This window comes from Vicia villosa, linkage group LG3 (assembly GCF_029867415.1).
Source record: "Vicia villosa cultivar HV-30 ecotype Madison, WI linkage group LG3, Vvil1.0, whole genome shotgun sequence".
NCBI classification, from domain to species: domain Eukaryota; kingdom Viridiplantae; phylum Streptophyta; class Magnoliopsida; order Fabales; family Fabaceae; genus Vicia; species Vicia villosa.
The window spans coordinates 72,984,662-73,002,062 of NC_081182.1; the positions used below are offsets into that span (position 1 = coordinate 72,984,662).

At 35.2% G+C, this 17,401-nt stretch overlaps 1 protein-coding gene across 1 annotated transcript; it reads right to left on the reverse strand.

The window, feature by feature from the left end:
• Window positions 1–3,817: 3,817 nt before the first annotated feature.
• On the reverse strand, window positions 3,818–6,010 carry LOC131661869 (probable E3 ubiquitin-protein ligase RHC2A). The gene has a single exon (XM_058931513.1). The coding sequence runs from the start codon at window positions 5,621–5,623 to the stop codon at window positions 4,316–4,318; it is 1,308 nt and encodes a 435-aa protein (XP_058787496.1). The 5' UTR covers window positions 5,624–6,010; the 3' UTR covers window positions 3,818–4,315.
• Window positions 6,011–17,401: the final 11,391 nt, after the last annotated feature.

The following is a 17,401-nucleotide window of genomic DNA, read 5'->3' on the forward strand; positions in this document are numbered from 1 at the left end:
GACCCTTATTTATACTAGTTTCGACCCTAACGGCCCTACACTAATCTAATGCCACGTTGCCCGCAGAAAATCCAGGGACGCCATCTGTCTTCGTGCGGTTACATAAACCATTTTGAAATTCAAATCATCCCGCCTGAATCACCCTTCGACGCGTGACAACATAATCAGAGTCGAGAATGCCACGAAACCACGCTAAGCTTCAGTACTTCGCATATTTCGCAAAAACGTCTAAGTCCCAAAGACTATTCTTTTCGAATTTAACTTCAGTGCTAACTATCTTTGTTCCAACTTAAACATCATTCTCGAAGCATGGCCATCAGTAGCCATTTTTATCTTCAAAGATGATCATCAGTAACCATCTTCCTTTGAATTCCAAATCTTCGAAGGACATTCTTCTCAAACGAAATCTTCAGCTAACAATGTCCATCTTGTTAGCATTTTTGAGCAGGACAGATCAAAGTTTTAAGTCCTCACCCTCTAGTTTGACCGTTCCGTTCCACCCTGTTTTTTAGGCGGGCACATGCACTAACATAAATTTTGTATTTTTTGACTTAAAAAGTGTAGTGTCCACACGCTTATTCCACCCTGCCCTCCTTTTTTTACGAGGGGCAACCAAAATTTTAGACTCACACCTCAACTATGACAGCTCCACCCCGTTTTCTTGCGGATTTTTACGAGACGGATTTAAACAAAGCGGACATGTCTGTTTGTCACTCTTACAATATTATATGCATTTATCTATGATAGAATCGTGAGTAATGTAAAAATAAGATATTTTTTTTTTGCCATTTTCAAATTTTTAAATTATGTATTAAAAATCTGGTTATCTTACAGAGGACCGTCATGTTACAAGAAAAAAAATGAATATTTTTTATTAAATTTAAAATTTAAGAAAAAAAATTAGACTCTAAGAACTCGTTCAAGAGTTTATAAGTTTTTGGTTTTTGGTTTTAAAATTCATTTTTTAAATAAAAGTCAGTTCAACAAAAAAATAAATTTGATATTTACTTAATTAAAAATAAATTAAATTACTATTTTTATTTTAAAGTTAAAACAGTCGATCACTATTCCAACAATAACTATGACCACCGTTGACGGGAACCACCGACCTCCACTCCAATCATTAATTCAATCACTACTATGGCCATCATTACGACATCTTTGACCATCGCCAACTACTTTTGACCATCGTCTTTAAACGCTTCTAATCACTATTTATCCACCTTTGATCTTTAATCTAACTGCCACTCTAATCATTGTTACCCTTTACTCTAATCACCACCAACCACCTCTTTGATCGCCACCAACGATCATGTTGCCCACTGTCAGCCACTATGTTGACCACCGTCAACCACCATGTTGACCACTCTCGATCACCTTTTTGGCTTCTAGCCACTATTATCAACTACGATTCTATCCATCTACTCCAAACAACTACAAATCTACCACCTCTCTGACGACCAACAATCAACATTTGTACAGGTTTCAACCGACAATCACAAATATAAACTTTTATATTACAATTTAATTTTTTTTATATTTATAATATTTTAATTATTTTCAAATTTGATAATATAATTTTTTTTGGATCAGATATGTTTATCATATATATTAATTTTTATGTTTAAGTTTAAAATTCATTTTGTTGTTTGAAAGTTTCATAATCAAAAGAAAAATTAATTTTGATTTTTGAAAATTTTAAAATTCAAACCAAAATAAAAAAAATTAAAATAACAAACAAAAGCTACATAAAGCAAAATCTAAATAAATAAACCGTTGCTATTTTGACACTGCTTTTATGTGCACCAATATTCTACACTGTATAAAATAACAAAACCAACATTAAATAAATTTAAAAAAAAATTTGATAAGTTAACGTGTCTACCAATCAGTTACTCGGACACTATCAAACTCGAGACCTCAAGGGGAACAAACTCTTGGGACCGCCCCTTTCCGCTGGACCAACCATCTCAGGTTAATAATACTCTTTCTGATTTAATATATATAAAAAATTATTTTAAATTTAGATAATATATAACTCAAATACATTGTTTATTCAATAAACTAAAACCTATATTATTTATTCAAAAAATTAAAAAATAAGATAAGAATATTAGTGATTAAGAAAGATAACCTACTTCTTACAAATATCTATCAATATCGAATCGAATCAATGTGATAAATTTATTCCCTATACTAAAAACAAATGCTAAAAATGTGAATAAATTTTGGTGCCAAAACATCTTTGATAGGCATTTGCATTGTGAGCCACCCCTTTTTTCGACATTGAGACAACTATTTGACTGGTGGTAACAACCGGCTTAAGACGGTGACAGATCAGATACATTGTACCATGTTGTCTTTACTCAAATTTGTAGATATACCAAATTTAAATTAAATTGGGAACATCACTACCTAAACTTTAGTTTTGTCAAAATATCAATTTTTGAATGATGGTATTCTTATATCAAACGTGGCAAGATATTTTCCTCAAAAGAAAGGAGGCAATTTTAAATTATAATTCACACATACTGTTGATATTTAATTATTTTTTCTAACTAATGCATGGCTAATCTTTTTAAAGAGAAAATCGTTATATTGTAATACTAATTAAATGAGACAATTGAAATCAGTAATTAATTTTGCATTATAAAAATAAAAATAATAGTATTTAATTTTTAGTAGTTAAAATATCATTCTTTTATAAAAAAAAAAAAAAGAGGATGGAGAATCTGTTATTTATGAGCAAATAGATAGTTTTGAAAAACTAAATTCTTGAGTGGAAAATGAACTAATAAGGATCCATTCATTCAGCACTACACGTGCAATTATTTTCTTCTTCTTACTAACATCGAACTCAACTTCTTCCTAGCTGTCTACACTTTTGGTTCCATACGCCAAAGTGCCAAACAGTTAGGCCACCACAACTGAACTATCTCTCCAAATAATAGTGCTTATCCAAACGTATACAACTCAGGAATTCAGATAAACTCTTTTTTTATCAAGCTTAAACTAGTAATATAACATGTCATACGAATGGCACTTAATCCATGGCACATTTTTATATTTTTAGTTTGCTTACAATCATATCATGTTTGCAAGTTGTAATCTTACCAGAAACTCAGAGAAATAAAATAGTATAATCTTTGATGAATTCTAGTAATACAAAACTATGACAGTTATTATTATATTAACTTGAAGATTCTAAAATGCTCAAAATATGTAGAGTCGACTAATCATAGATATAAAATACTACCTATTCTTGAAGCAAGTTGATCCCTAAAAGTCTTCTATGAAGCGAAATCAAAATGCAAATTTGTTCAATATTGTTATTGTTGTATGATGCTCTCCAAGGCTATGATTGGATATTGCAGAATTGACCGAACGAACTAGAATGTAACAGAGCGGAACAGATCAGAATAAAATGTCATTCCATTGTTTGAGTATTTCATAATAGAATAAAACAATTTTCTCATTGTACTCGAATCAGAGGGTACAAAAAATAAAGAAAAGTGATACAATGATATGGAATTCCTTCATATTCTACTCCATTTCATCTTTCTTTTTTTTTTTAACTAATCCAAACAATGAAACATAGTTTTATACCATCTCATCCCCTCCATTCTATCAATCGATTCAATGTTCATTAGTTCTTCAACACAATTCGAATAAATAAAGCGCGAACTAAAGCAGATAATAAAAGAGACAAATGAAATTGATCAACAAAATTTGTTTGACTTGAACTAACAGAAAAAACAAGCAATGTACTTATATGCTTCTTGAACTTATGCTCTTGAAGGAATCAAAAACAAATAACCAATGAACCATAATTTGAGGTACAATAAAACTGAAGCTAGATGAAATTTATCAATGATAATAATGAACACAATAATAAACAATGCTTATGTGATTCAGCTGAATCAGTTCATTATCAAAGTAAAAACAAGGTACTGATAATCATTCTCCCCACCCCTTTCCCCCCACAAAAGATAGACAAATACCGCACAGGTGGTTATCATCATTCTACTAAGTTCTCCTTCATTGATTTCTGACTTTTCTTCCATCGATGCTGCTTTGCTTCACATGTCCATTGTCAATTGTCAATTGCCAACTCAGAATGAGGAAACATAGAACTGAAATTCACCACCCGACATTACAAAATTATCTGCAGCAGAAAATGTCATGATGGTTGCATTGTACACTTTGAATTCAATCGTGTTCATATTATGTACTTCGACTTTGACCAATTAATATGAAGGAAGCTAAAAACTAAGTTACAATTTTTAGCTTCCCCAATATATGATCAATCTGGAATCTACCATGATCTCATTCCACTGTTTACATCCATAGACCAAGTCCTACGCGACCGTGGAGACGGATCCATACTCGAAGAATGAGATGAATTAGTCCTCAAAGATCTCGTCTCTCTACTCGAAAGACTCGAAACAGTGCGCCGATTCTCAACTCCACCGCCGCCAAAACAACCCAAGAAACTCCCAAAAAACCTTCTCAAACCACCACCTCTCTCCCTCCCTCTACTCCCAATAGAAGACCAAGAAATCCTCCTAGGTTCACCACCATTGTTAAACCCACCATCCATTTCAGTATAAACAACAGGAAGTTCCCTCTCAGCACCTCTTCTTCCACCCGAAAATCTCCCCACAGCAAAACCACCACCCGGTAATCTCCATATAGTTAACCCAACATTACTCTCTTCCTCATTCAAACCAAGTGATTGCGACTGTGTTAGTGTTTGTGATTGTGTTTGTGGCAGTGGTTGCGATTGTGATTGTGGTTGAACATTTACATTTGTTCCAGCATCCGAATCCGAAGGTAACTCATGACGACAAACCGGGCAAGAATTATGAAGTGCAAGCCAAGGCAAAATACAGTCAGGATGATAAATATGCTTACAAGGCATTTCTCTAACAACATTAGTTAACTCAAAAGCTTCTTTGCAAACCGCACAGTGCGATTCCATTTCCAAATGAGTATCATCAATTTCAATCGTCGGTAAAGAATCAATAGCCGATTTTGTCGCCGGAGGATGTTCATATCTCGAAATCCCATTGATTTCAATCTGAGAAAGCTGCTCCAGCAATCTATCAAATCCAGATCCAAGAAGAAACTCTGACATACTCGGAGGCAAAGGCCTTAATCCCGAACCAGCACCGTCATCATAGAAAAGCTCAAAACCACGGCTCTCTCCACCTCCACCACCTCCTCCAATACCAACACCAACACCAACACCACCAACACCGCCGTTGTTATTGTTATTGTTACCTCCTTCTGTTACCTCCATCGATCCACCACCGCGAAGGACAATAACCGGATTGAAAGGAGATCGTTCGCCACCGTTGCGGCGAGTTCTATGTAGAGAAGATGGACGGAAACTATGAAAATGATCGGAACCGGAACCAGAACCAGGACGTTGACCGATCATGTACATGGCGGCGGCCGGAAAACGTCGGCGGCGGGAGTCTACATGGAGAGAGCGCGACGGTTGATCAACTTCCTCGAGAAACCCGCTGTCACAATCAGGGCAAACCACCGTTTCTTGTCTCCCTAATCTCACAAAACGACTGCATCGGTAACACCAATAAGAAACCGTTTCTGTAGACATAATAATCCAGATCTCAAATAATCAAAATCAGATTCAAACCTAATAACCCAAAAATCATAAGCACTTTTCAAAAAATCAAAAGCACTTTAAGAAAAATGAAGGAAAAAAAAAAAGGAGATTATGATTATTGTTGATTTTCTAGGTTGGGAGGGTTTCCATGGGGAGAGGGGTGGAACGAAGATAACAGAGAAACCGCCTTGTAGTTTTTCTTTTCTTTCTCTTTAGCGTGTTTGGAACGCATTTATTATGTGACACGTGGCTTTATGTGGTTGGATGGTATCAAAACGACAGCTTGTTACAGATGAAACGGTTTCCCGTTTCAGCCGAATGAATGAGCCGTTGTGTGAGAGAAGTTAATGAAGCAAGCCAGCCACAGGGTAGAAGCGACTCTGTATCTTTTTCTCTTCACCCTAGTAACCTATTTAAATTGAATTGATAGACCGAAAAAGGTAATTAAATTGAGTTTGATTTGTAACTGATTTACTTACCGTATATGTAAAAATTTAATTTATTTAAATTGTATAATTAATAAAATGATATAAAATACATTAAAAATATGATATGCATTAACTTTAGTTGGAAAGTGAATATGCTTTAATTGAAAAATGATACTAGTTTTGGATACTTGGAATGAAAAATGGGAAATCTTTTACCGACATTACGACATACTATTCTTTTCGAATTTATTCCAAAAATACAATTTTTATATTCATAATTCTTAATACCATATTTTCAAATGTATTTTCCTATCAAATTTCTACCAATTACATGAGGGATCTTTGAAAAATGAAAATTGTATTGAAAGTACCCGCTAATTGCTTTAGATGGTCTTTTATAAACTTTTTTATTTTGAATTTAGTTTTTATTTATATTAATTTTATAAAATTATAATATTATATTAACTCTTCTTTCAGAAAAAATGTAAAAATAATTTTGAAATTTTTTAATAATTAAATTTAAAGAAAGTAAATATGTTATAAGATAGATTAAATAAATATTTATTTATTAAATGATAGCAAAATTATATAACAAAAAAATTAGCTAACGTCAATGTTGAATGGGTTGTTCAAAGTGATCGTCGATTCCATATTGAGTAGATGCTCTCTATCGTCCAATCCTTCAAAGTGCTCATTGGTTCTTAGCATTATTGGGTGGCCACTACAATTCTACTAGGATACTTACAGTTTGTGACAATTTCATCGAATAACGAGTCATTAATCGTCGCATTTGCATATTTTAATTTGTTTCTTGTTAAATTCTAGTATGATTGGTTAGTATTATAGGTTAACGTTTCAAAGAAGGGCATGTAGTGTGGTTGTGATGGATTCAAGTGATTGGTTGTGATGGATTCAAGTGATTTGGGGTTTAGGTGTTTGGAAGTTGTTGTTTTGTTGAGGGATGTGTTCGCTGCATGAGTATGGGTTAGAATGGGTGGTGTATGATGTTTGCTGTTGGGAGTAAGGGTTAAGTTATGGGTTTTGTTGTTTTGGTAGTGTTGATTTGGGGTGTTGGGTTGTAAGGTGAAGGTAGAGAAAAACACAAGAAAGGGAGGTTTGAATTGGATTTTCTAAAAAACTTTTCTTCTTAGAAAAACTATTCACAATAGTCAATGAGATAGTTAAGAGGGAAAAGAAAAATAACATGTTCGGTTATACAAGATCCTCTTAGAAAAGGCTAATCCTGTCCACCCGCCAAGGTGATTTCTCCTTAGAAAAGTACTTAATCCACTAATTTTGAAAGATTACAAATAGCCTCTAAGAGTCTAGAAAGACACCTTAGTCCTCTCAAGTATACAGACTAACAACCTAGTCACTTAAGGAATATAAATCTCAACAAATTTACAAATGATAATGTTTACAAGATATTGCTTCTTAACAAGCATATTGAAACATAAACTCTTAAACACAAATGTTAACACAATTTAATGAGCAACAACTCTTGTGTTCTAGAGATTCTTAGAAATAAGATTTCTCACAATGAAGTGTTTAGTACAGTTTCTCTAAGATATTTCTTTCTCCTTTTCTCTTTGAAGTTTTATTTGCTGAGTTTGAAATATAGCTTGAATAGCGTTGTGGTTTGGCAACTTCTTCAAATGAGAGTGTCTCATATATATAGTCCCGTGGAGAAGGTGAGTGTTGAGAGAGGACAATACGTAGTTTTCCTTGATGTAACGAATTCAAAAAAATCGTGGGGGACAAAGAGCACACCAAAGACAAAATCGTACAATATGTGTTGCAATAGTGGAAAAGGTGATGTACTGTTGCACCATATTGCTTTTATTGCAAGGTTCTGATCATTCTTCTTTTGAGATGTACTTCTTATTTGAAGTAGAGAAAGCATGAAAGAGATCATGTAACATAGGCGTTTCAAGAGAAAATATTCTTCAGAGCCAGAAGGAAGTCTTTAGAGTCAAAACCAGCAGCTTATCTGAACGACGTATTTTGTTTTTCTGAGCTACAAGCAAATGCGTATCTGAGCTGAATTCTGATCTTGAAGACTAGCTTAGCTTCTAATGTGTGATGACGCTGATTTTGATGATTTTTTGGACAACAATCCTAATCAATCAAATTAGTGAATCTGCACACTTAGGAAACTATGAGAGTACAAAATTGTTACATAACAAATATATGTATTGTTATCATAAAAAATTAAAAATTGAATGTAGAATCAAAACTTGTTCTAACAATTCCCCCCTTTTTGATGATGACAAAACCATGTATTTTGATGAACAATTTTACAAGGTAATATCACAAAAATAAACAAATCAGAGTTTAGATAGAGGAAACTCCCCCTAAGATGTACAAGCTCCCCCCCGAATCAAAGACTTACTGATTTTAGTAGGAAGGGATATCTGAGCATTGTTTGAAAGACTCCACATGAGTTAAACAATCTCCCCCTGAATTTAAAATTTAATACTTTTTCAGAAATGTATGGTTTTCTGAGCTTTGTTCCCATTTTCATCTGATGTTATTATAAGTATTCACTTAATCAAAGCATCATATATCACAACACTTAGATCTTTAAATATCAGAGCTCATGAATTTTCATAAGTCATAGTACATATTTCTTATGTAACTCAGAACTTGACGAACCAGATTAGAGCATGATAGTTTCAGACCATGTGATTTGTAGTATTAGAGCACTGCTGATTAACTAGTATCAGAGCATTTGAAAAAGTGGTATCAGAGTGTTTATGGATAAATAGTATCAGAGTCATTGAGACTTGTGAACTAGATATTTCTGAACATCAGAGCATGTGTCATCAGATATTTTTCTTATCAAATATTTCTAACTGACCATCAAAAGTTTTCTCATCTTTATCAGGATATAATTCATTAATCGGAACTAGTGTATTCCTGAATCTTGAATTCATAAATCTCATTTTTTAATGAAAATGTAAGCAACGAGATTTGTTAAGAATTAGATATAGATCAAAATCATCATTATATTTCTCCTATTTTTTTCAAAATCAAAAAGTGTAAGACAATATTAATTGATTTTAAATTTGATTAAGCACAATTAAAAAGAATAGAGAGAGAAAAATAAAGACACAAACTTCATTTGATTGAAAGATGAATTACATAATTTGAACCTCAAATGAAACACAAGAAGAACTCAGACAGAATCAAAACCTAAGAGAGTAAATAAAAAAGAGTAAAAGACAAAATGAAATTTCATTCAGATCTTGCTATCAGAATAATTTCTATTTGTATTAATACACCCTTCCACTAGCTCCCACAATGGTAGGCCAACCTTCATCATCTGAATCAACATGAAATCTGAAGGAACTTGTCTTCAAAGACATAATCTTGGATACAAAGACTTTTCCAGTTTTTAAAGTGCCAGTGGTAGATCCGATTATGAGCAAACTTTTCGAAGGACCAGAATTGGGTAAGGAGCACTGTTTAGAAGAACTCAGATAACTAATAGAATTATGTAATTTAATTTTCTTTTCATGAGAAGATGTTTATGACGCCATGATAGAAAAGAAAACGAGAGGATAAGATAACACTGAAGAATTGATGAAGGGATAAAAACAAATGAAACAACAAGGACCCTCGTAGGAGGGGAGAAAACGTAACTGACAAGGGAATTGATTTGTTATGAAACATCTCAATCTTGAAAAACTTAAAGTAGTTAAAACAGATTTTGAAACAAGAGAGAATAAAAGGACAATCATTTCCAAGACAATTATCAAAGAAAGAAATACAAAACGATAAAAGAAGTAGGAAAATAGATGGTCGTGCTTAACCAGGTTCATTTTCAATTAAAGCTTGTCTCAACAATTCCATTCATAAACATATAGGGTAGGAATAGAGATAATTTTTAACTATTCTCAAAGATAATTCCCACTGCTTAAGGTTATGTTCAAATAAATTGATATGATACAAGTGACATAAGTCAAATCATACACTTTTATTTGAGAACCTGTGACTTAATGTTCTCATAGTCAAGAATACCACCAGGTTTTTGACTAAAGATGTTTCTGATTAAGATATCTTCTAACTTGTAGAAGTATCTTTGACAAAAAAACAGCTTACATAAGATCAATATCTCATTTTCCCCAGAAGTATATAGCACATATAGTTAAGACTCATTCTAGATAAAACTCCATTTTTAGGTGTTTTATAATTAACTTGGATTTACCCATGTTAAAAAATTTTAATACCTCACATCATTACACCTGCACAGGAATGATTAAATTTTCTTTACCAGAAATTTGATGTAAAAATCAGTATGAGGTATAAGTGCCACCAAATTTCTAGAAAACTTTTGGAAGCCATTTTATTTAATATTTATTAGGAAAGATAAAAATAAAATTTATTATATTAGAGTTCTCAAAATCAAACATTGGATCCACCGGTATTGACCTATTCGAGTAGCAGATTAACCTTAATTTTCAGATTTTCCAGATTCATGACTTCCAAACCTTCCAACGTTGGTTAGATCTAAAGTTACTCATTTTTTTGCCTTACAAAAAGCTATTGCTACTACTGTTGCGCTTAAGTGTCAAAATACTCAATTACCTCCTCATCCTTCTCAAGGTATTATAGACAATATGTTGAATCCAAATCTACTCCAACATCTTGAGATCACAGGTTCTACTCCACCACCTCCGCTCAAATCACTAGTTGTTAGAACAAGATTTGTTCTGATCAATATTCTTAGTTTTGATGATAACAAGGATATGAATTTTGTATGAGATAATGTGGTACTCTAATACACTGCAATTTCCCTTTCAGGAAATATATAAAGAGTATGCACAAATCAGCGCTCAGAAGCTTTGACTCAGAAGGTTCAGCATGCAACATCAGAATATGGTCTGGCAAGACATCAGAAGATGGTCAAAGCAGAATCAGAACATGGGTCTATGGAAGCATCAGAAGAACTTGAGATCAGAAGCAGAAGCACTGAAGTGCTCATGGTATCACGCTCAGAAGCACTTCAAGGTCAGAAGACAAGAAGATGCTCTGCACCAAGCTGTTTGACTCTGATGATATTCAAACGTTGTATACACAAACGTCAGATCAGAAGCAAGTACAAGATGGCAGGCTACGCTGAATGACAAAAGGAACGTTAGAAGCTATTAAAGGCAACTTCAGTAGACACAGCGTAAACAAGGCTCGAGGTAGTTGATAAAAGAGTGAAACATTAAATGCAATGCTGTACGGAATACGCAAAGCATTAAATGCTCCCAACGGTCATCTTCTCAAGTGCCTATAAATATGAAGTTCTGATGAGAAGCAAAGTTAACCGATTCTGACGAATTCTGTGAATACTAACTTGCTGAAACGCTGTTCAAATCAAAGCTCACAAACTTCATCTTCATCAAAGCTCACTACATTGCTGTTGTAATATATTAGTGAGATTAAGCTTAAACTTTAAAAGAAATATCACTGTTGTGATTATAGCTTTTCAGAAGCATTGTAATACTCTTAGAATTTGATTACATTAATTTGTAAGTAACTAGAGTGATCAAGTGTGATCAGGATACTCTAGGAAGTCTTAGCTTGTGTCTAAGCAGTTGTAACTAGAGTGATCACGTGGTGGTCAGGATACTCTAGAAAGTCTTAGCTTGTGTCTAAGCAATTATTCCTGGAGTGATCAGGTTGTGATCAGGATACTCTAGAAGACTTAGTCGCGGACTAAGTGGAAAACCATTGTAATCTGTTGAGATTAGTGGATTAAATCCTAAGGTGAGGTAAATCACTCCAAGGGGGTGGACTGGAGTAGTTTAGTTAACAATGAACCAGGATAAAAATAATTGTGCAAATTGTTTTTATCGTTCAAGTTTTTAGACTACACTTATTCAAACCCCCCCTTTCTAAGTGTTTTTCTATCCTTCAATTGGCATCAGAGCGCCGGTTCTAAGGTGCAAGCACTTAACCGTGTTTAGAAAAGATTCAGGAAGAGAAAAACGCTTCAGTAAAAGATGGCTGGTGAAATTCCAACAGACCCACCTGCATCTACATCTGGATCTGCTGAGCAATACAATGGTAACAATGGTTATACTAGACCACCAGTATTTGATGGTGAAAACTTTGAATACTGGAAAGATAAACTGGAAAGTTACTTTCTTGGTCTAGATGGTGAACTATCGGATCTTCTGATGGATGGTTACAAACATCCAGTGAAAGCCAGTGGTGTAAGGCTTACAAGGCAAGAAATGGATGATGATCAGAAGAAGCTTTTCAAGAATCATCATAAATGTAGGACTGTTTTGCTGAATGCTATCTCTCATGCTGAGTATGAGAAGATATCTAACAGGGAAACGGCCTATGATATATATGAGTCATTGAAAATGACCCATGAGGGAAATGCTCAAGTCAAGGAGACTAAAGCTCTTGCTCTAATCCAAAGATATGAAGCCTTCAAGATGGAGGATGATGAAAACATTGAGAAGATGTTCTCGAGATTTCAAACGTTAACTGCTGGATTAAGAGTTCTGGATAAAGGCTACACCAAGGCTGATCATGTAAAGAAGATTATCAGAAGCTTACCCAGAAGATGGGGTCCAATGGTAACAGCATTCAAGATTGCAAAGAATCTGAATGAAGTTTCTTTGGAAGAGCTTATCAGTGCCTTGAGAAGCCATAAAATAGAGCTGGATGCAAACGAGCCTCAAAAGAAAGGTAAGTCTATTGCATTAAAATCTAATTTTAAAAAATGCACTAACGCTTTTCAGGCCAAAGAAGAAGATCCTGAAGAATCAGAATCTGAAGAAGAAGATGAACTGTCCATGATCTCCAAAAGGGTAAACCAACTCTGGAAGAGCAAGCAAAGGAAGTTCAGAGGCTTCAGAAGTTCAAAGAGATTTGAACGAGGAGAATCTTCTAGTGACAGAAGATCTGACAAGAAGAAGGCTGTCTGCTATGAGTGCAATGAGCCTGGACACTTCAAGAATGAATGTCCAAAACTTCAGAAGGAGAATCCCAAGAAGAAGTTTCATAAGAAGAAAGGTCTTATGGCAACATGGGATGATTCTGAATCAGAATCAGAATCAGACTCTGAAGGAGAGCAAGCCAACTTCGCGCTGATGGCTACAGAAGATGATGGATCAGAATCTACATCAGAATCAGATTCTGAAGAGGTATTTTCTGAACTATCTAGAGAAGAGTTAGTTTCCAGTTTAACAGAACTTCTGGAACTCAAGGCTCATCTTAGTATCAGATACAAAAAGCTGAAGAAGCAGTTTGAATTTGAAACTAAGAAGCTGGAAGTGGAAAACTCTAAACTGAAGGAAAAAGTTTTAAATCTATCCAAAGATAGTGGATCTCCTTCTGAAACAGAAAAATCCATTCCGAGTCTCAATCATATTCTGAAAGAATATGACTCGAGCTTCAGAAAGTTCTTATCTAGAAGTATTGGCAGAAGTCATCTTGCTTCTATGATATATGGTGTTTCTGGAAACAGAAGGTTTGGTTTTGGCTATGAGGGTGATACCTCACATAAATTTGAACCTATTGATGATCTGAAGATCACATACAAGCCATTGTATGATCAGTTCAAATATGGCCATGCACATGATATTAGGTTACTTCACATGCACAGAGTTTTAACACTGTTCACACCAAGAAGCATGTGACACACCCTAAGAAATATCATGCTGACAAACCTAAAGAATATCATGATGTTCCTCCTGTTAAATATTATGCTAAACCCAAGTTCAATCAGAACTTGAGGATAACTAACAAGAAAGGACCCAAGAAAATGTGGGTACTTAAGGAAAAGATTATTCCTATTGCAGATATCCTTGGCTGCAAAGAGGACAAAGCACAACATGTCATGGTACCTGGACTCTGGATGCTCGCGACATATGACAGGAAGAAGGTCTACATTCCAAGACCTGGTGCTTAAACCAGGTGGAGAAGTCAAGTTTGGAGGAGATCAGAAGGGCAAAATCATTGGCTCTGGAACCATAAGTCTTGGTAACTCTCCTTCCATAACTAATGTACTTCTTGTAGAAGGATTAACGCATAACTTATTGTCCATAAGTCAATTAAGTGATAATGGTTATGATATAATCTTCAATAAAAAGTCTTGCAAGGCTGTAAGTCAGGAGGATGGCTCAATCCTATTTACAGGCAAGAGAAAGAACAACTTTATAAGATTGATCTTTCAGATCTTGAGAAGCAGAAGGTGACATGCCTTATGTCTGTTTCTGAAGAGCAATGGGTCTGGCACATAAGATTATGACATGCTAGTTTGAGAAAGATTTCTCAGATTAACAAACTAAATCTGGTCAGAGGACTCCCAAATCTGAAATACAAATCAAATGCTCTTTGTGAAGCATGTCAGAAGGGCAAGTTCTCCAAACCTGCATTCAAGTCTAAGAATGTTGTGTCTACCTCAAGGCCGTTAGAACTCTTGCACATTGATCTGTTTGGCCCAGTCAAAACAGCATATGTCAGAGGGAAGAAATATGGATTAGTCATCATAGATGATTATAGCCGCTGGACATGGGTAAAGTTCTTAAAACACAAGGATGAGTCTCATTCAGTGTTCTTTGAATTCTGCACTCAGATCCAATCTGAGAAGGAGTGCAAGATCATTAAGGTCAGAAGTGATCATGGTGGTGAATTTGAGAACAGATTCTTTGAGGAGTTCTTCAAAGAAAATGGTATTGCCCATGATTTCTCTTGTCCTAGAACTCCACAGCAAAATGGAGTTGTAGAGCGAAAGAATAGGACTCTACAAGAAATGGCCAGAACCATGAAACCAATATGGCTAAGCATTTCTGGGCAGAAGCAATAAACACTGCATGTTACATTCAGAATAGAATCTCTATCAGACCTATTCTAAATAAGACTCCTTATGAATTGTGGAAGAACACAAAGCCCAACATTTCATATTTCCATCCTTTTGGATGTGTATGTTTTATTCTGAATACTAAAGATCATCTTGGTAAGTTTGATTCTAAAGCGCAAAAGTGTTTCCTTCTTGGATATTCTGAACGCTCTAAAGGCTACAGAGTATACAATACTGAAACATTGATTGTAGAAGAATCAATCAATATCAGGTTTGATGATAAGCTTGGTCTTGAAAAACCAAAGGAGTTTGAGAATTTTGCAGATTTTGATATTGATATATCAGAAGCAGTAGAACCAAGAAGCAAAGCTGCAGAAGCTGATAGTCTCAGAAGCAATGGATCAGAAGATCAAGTTGCTGCATCTTTAGAGAATCTCAGGATTTCTGAAGAGCCAACAGTCAGAAGATCACCCAGACTTGCATCAGCTCATTCAGAAGATGCGATTCTTGGGAAGAAAGATGATCCTATCAGAACAAGATCATTTCTAAAGAATGACTATCAGAAGTAGTGATCAGAATCAGAAGATGTACAGTCTTTTCAAAACAACACAGTTGTCATCTATGAGTATCTGAAAATGAACGCGTGTCCGTACGGTCAGTACAAAGCGTGCAGTTGAAAAGACGCCGATCTAGGTAACTGTGTTAAATCATTTCTTTTACCACGTTCTCCCACCTAACGTCATTCATCATTTAATGCAATTGATTTCCTTTGATTCTGTAACTGTTCAATCTCAAAAATTTTATTGCATTTTTTTTAAAAATCCGTCTCTATAAATTCTTTTCAAATCATATTGTTTATCCTTTTCGCTCCCATTCTCTCTTTCTTCTTGCATTTTTTTTAAACCCTAAACAAAAACCCATAATTTGTTCTTCTTATTTGTTCGTTCTGCTTCAATGGCTGCTTCTTCATCTCAAAATGTTGGTTCATCTGCTCCTCGCCATCTTCAAGAAGAAGAAAATCAGCAACTCACTCCGGTTGTTGTGTGCTCCATTGCTAAGGATGAATTGGAAGTTCTATGTGAACTCATGGTTGATTTTGATAACATTGAAGAACACCAATATCATCTTAAAGAAGATATCATCTTTCAAAGATGGACTTCACTGTTCGCTGAGTTCTGTGGACCAGTCTATCCAGATCTTGTCAAGGAATTCTGGGTGCATGCAGTTGTCGCCCCTAAATCCATCTTGTCTTTCGTCCATGGAAAGCTTGTGGTAGTTACTGAGGACATTCTAAGAATGATGTTTGATCTGAGAAAAGCCGAGGGGGCTTTAGAAATTGATCAAAGGGCTGACTGGCAAGTTGTGTTGTCTACTCTCTACACCAACGCAAGTAAAACAAAGCATGTCAAGGACATGAGACATCTCTACAAAATCTGGACCAAGATTCTTCTTGGGTGTTTCTATCACAGGAAGAGTACGCATGCTGCAGACTTAGTCAACAATGAGCAAAAATACATTCTGTATTGCATTGCCACTAAGAAGAAGGTTGATGCTATCTACATTATCTTCAACCATATGTGGAAGGCTGTGAGGGATTCCAGAAATGCCTTCAGAGAAAAAAGCTGTACCACTATTCCTTTTGGTAGAATCATCACAAATCTTCTGGTTCATTCCAAGATTGTTGAGAACCTGGAAACTGAAGGTATTATCAAAGACCTTGCTGTCACCTCTGGGAGTTGCCTGAATGCTCTCACTTTAAAGAAGATGAAGGTGATTGATACTATCATCAAAACTCCCCAACCTCTTGATGGAACAAGAATCAGAAGAGAACCCGTTCTAGCTGAATTTGAAACCTTCTTCAATAGTGAGGTACCAGGAGTCAGAACTAGGTATCTGAAGTCACTAAAAGAAGATGAAGGTGTTAAAGGTCAAGAGAAAGGTGCTCCTGCTAAAGTAAACCGCAAGAAGGAAGGAAGTACCAAAAGAAAATTTGATCATCCTTCTGTTAATCAGGTGAAGGTAGTTCAGAAAGTTGCTACTACCATTGAGAAAGAAGTGGTTCCAGAAGAAGTCATTGCAAACGTTGTCAAGGCTGTCTCTGTTGATTTTGAAAAGAATAAGAAGGAGGCTGAGAAGAAGAAGAAGTCAAATAACAATGCTGAGATTGTTAAAGTTGTTGAGAAGGAGAAAATCAGAAAAAGGAAGCTAATAATTCATGACTCCGATGAAGAAGAGGCTGTTCAAGAGGCTGTGAATCAGCAGGAAGCTATGGAGACCGTCAGAAGGAGAGAAATCTCTCGCGGCAAAACAAAGGTTGTTGAAGAGCCGAAGGGTAAGAAGCAGAAGAAGCTTGAGGCTGTGGTCGAAGCTGTTTAGAAGGTATCCAAAGGTATACATATCTCTGAACCTGATTCTACTCCTTCTTTACGTTAAGAAGTTGCATCAATAGCGGTTGCCCCTATCCCTGAACCAGAAAAAGCCCCATCAGAATCACCTATAAACATCCATGTTCTTACACCTCCATCTTCT

What these genes read in the sequence shown, in the direction of transcription:
- LOC131661869 (XM_058931513.1), bottom strand. Translation starts at nt 5,623, where the DNA reads ATGTCTACAGAAACGGTTTCTTATTGGTGTTACCGATGCAGTCGTTTT.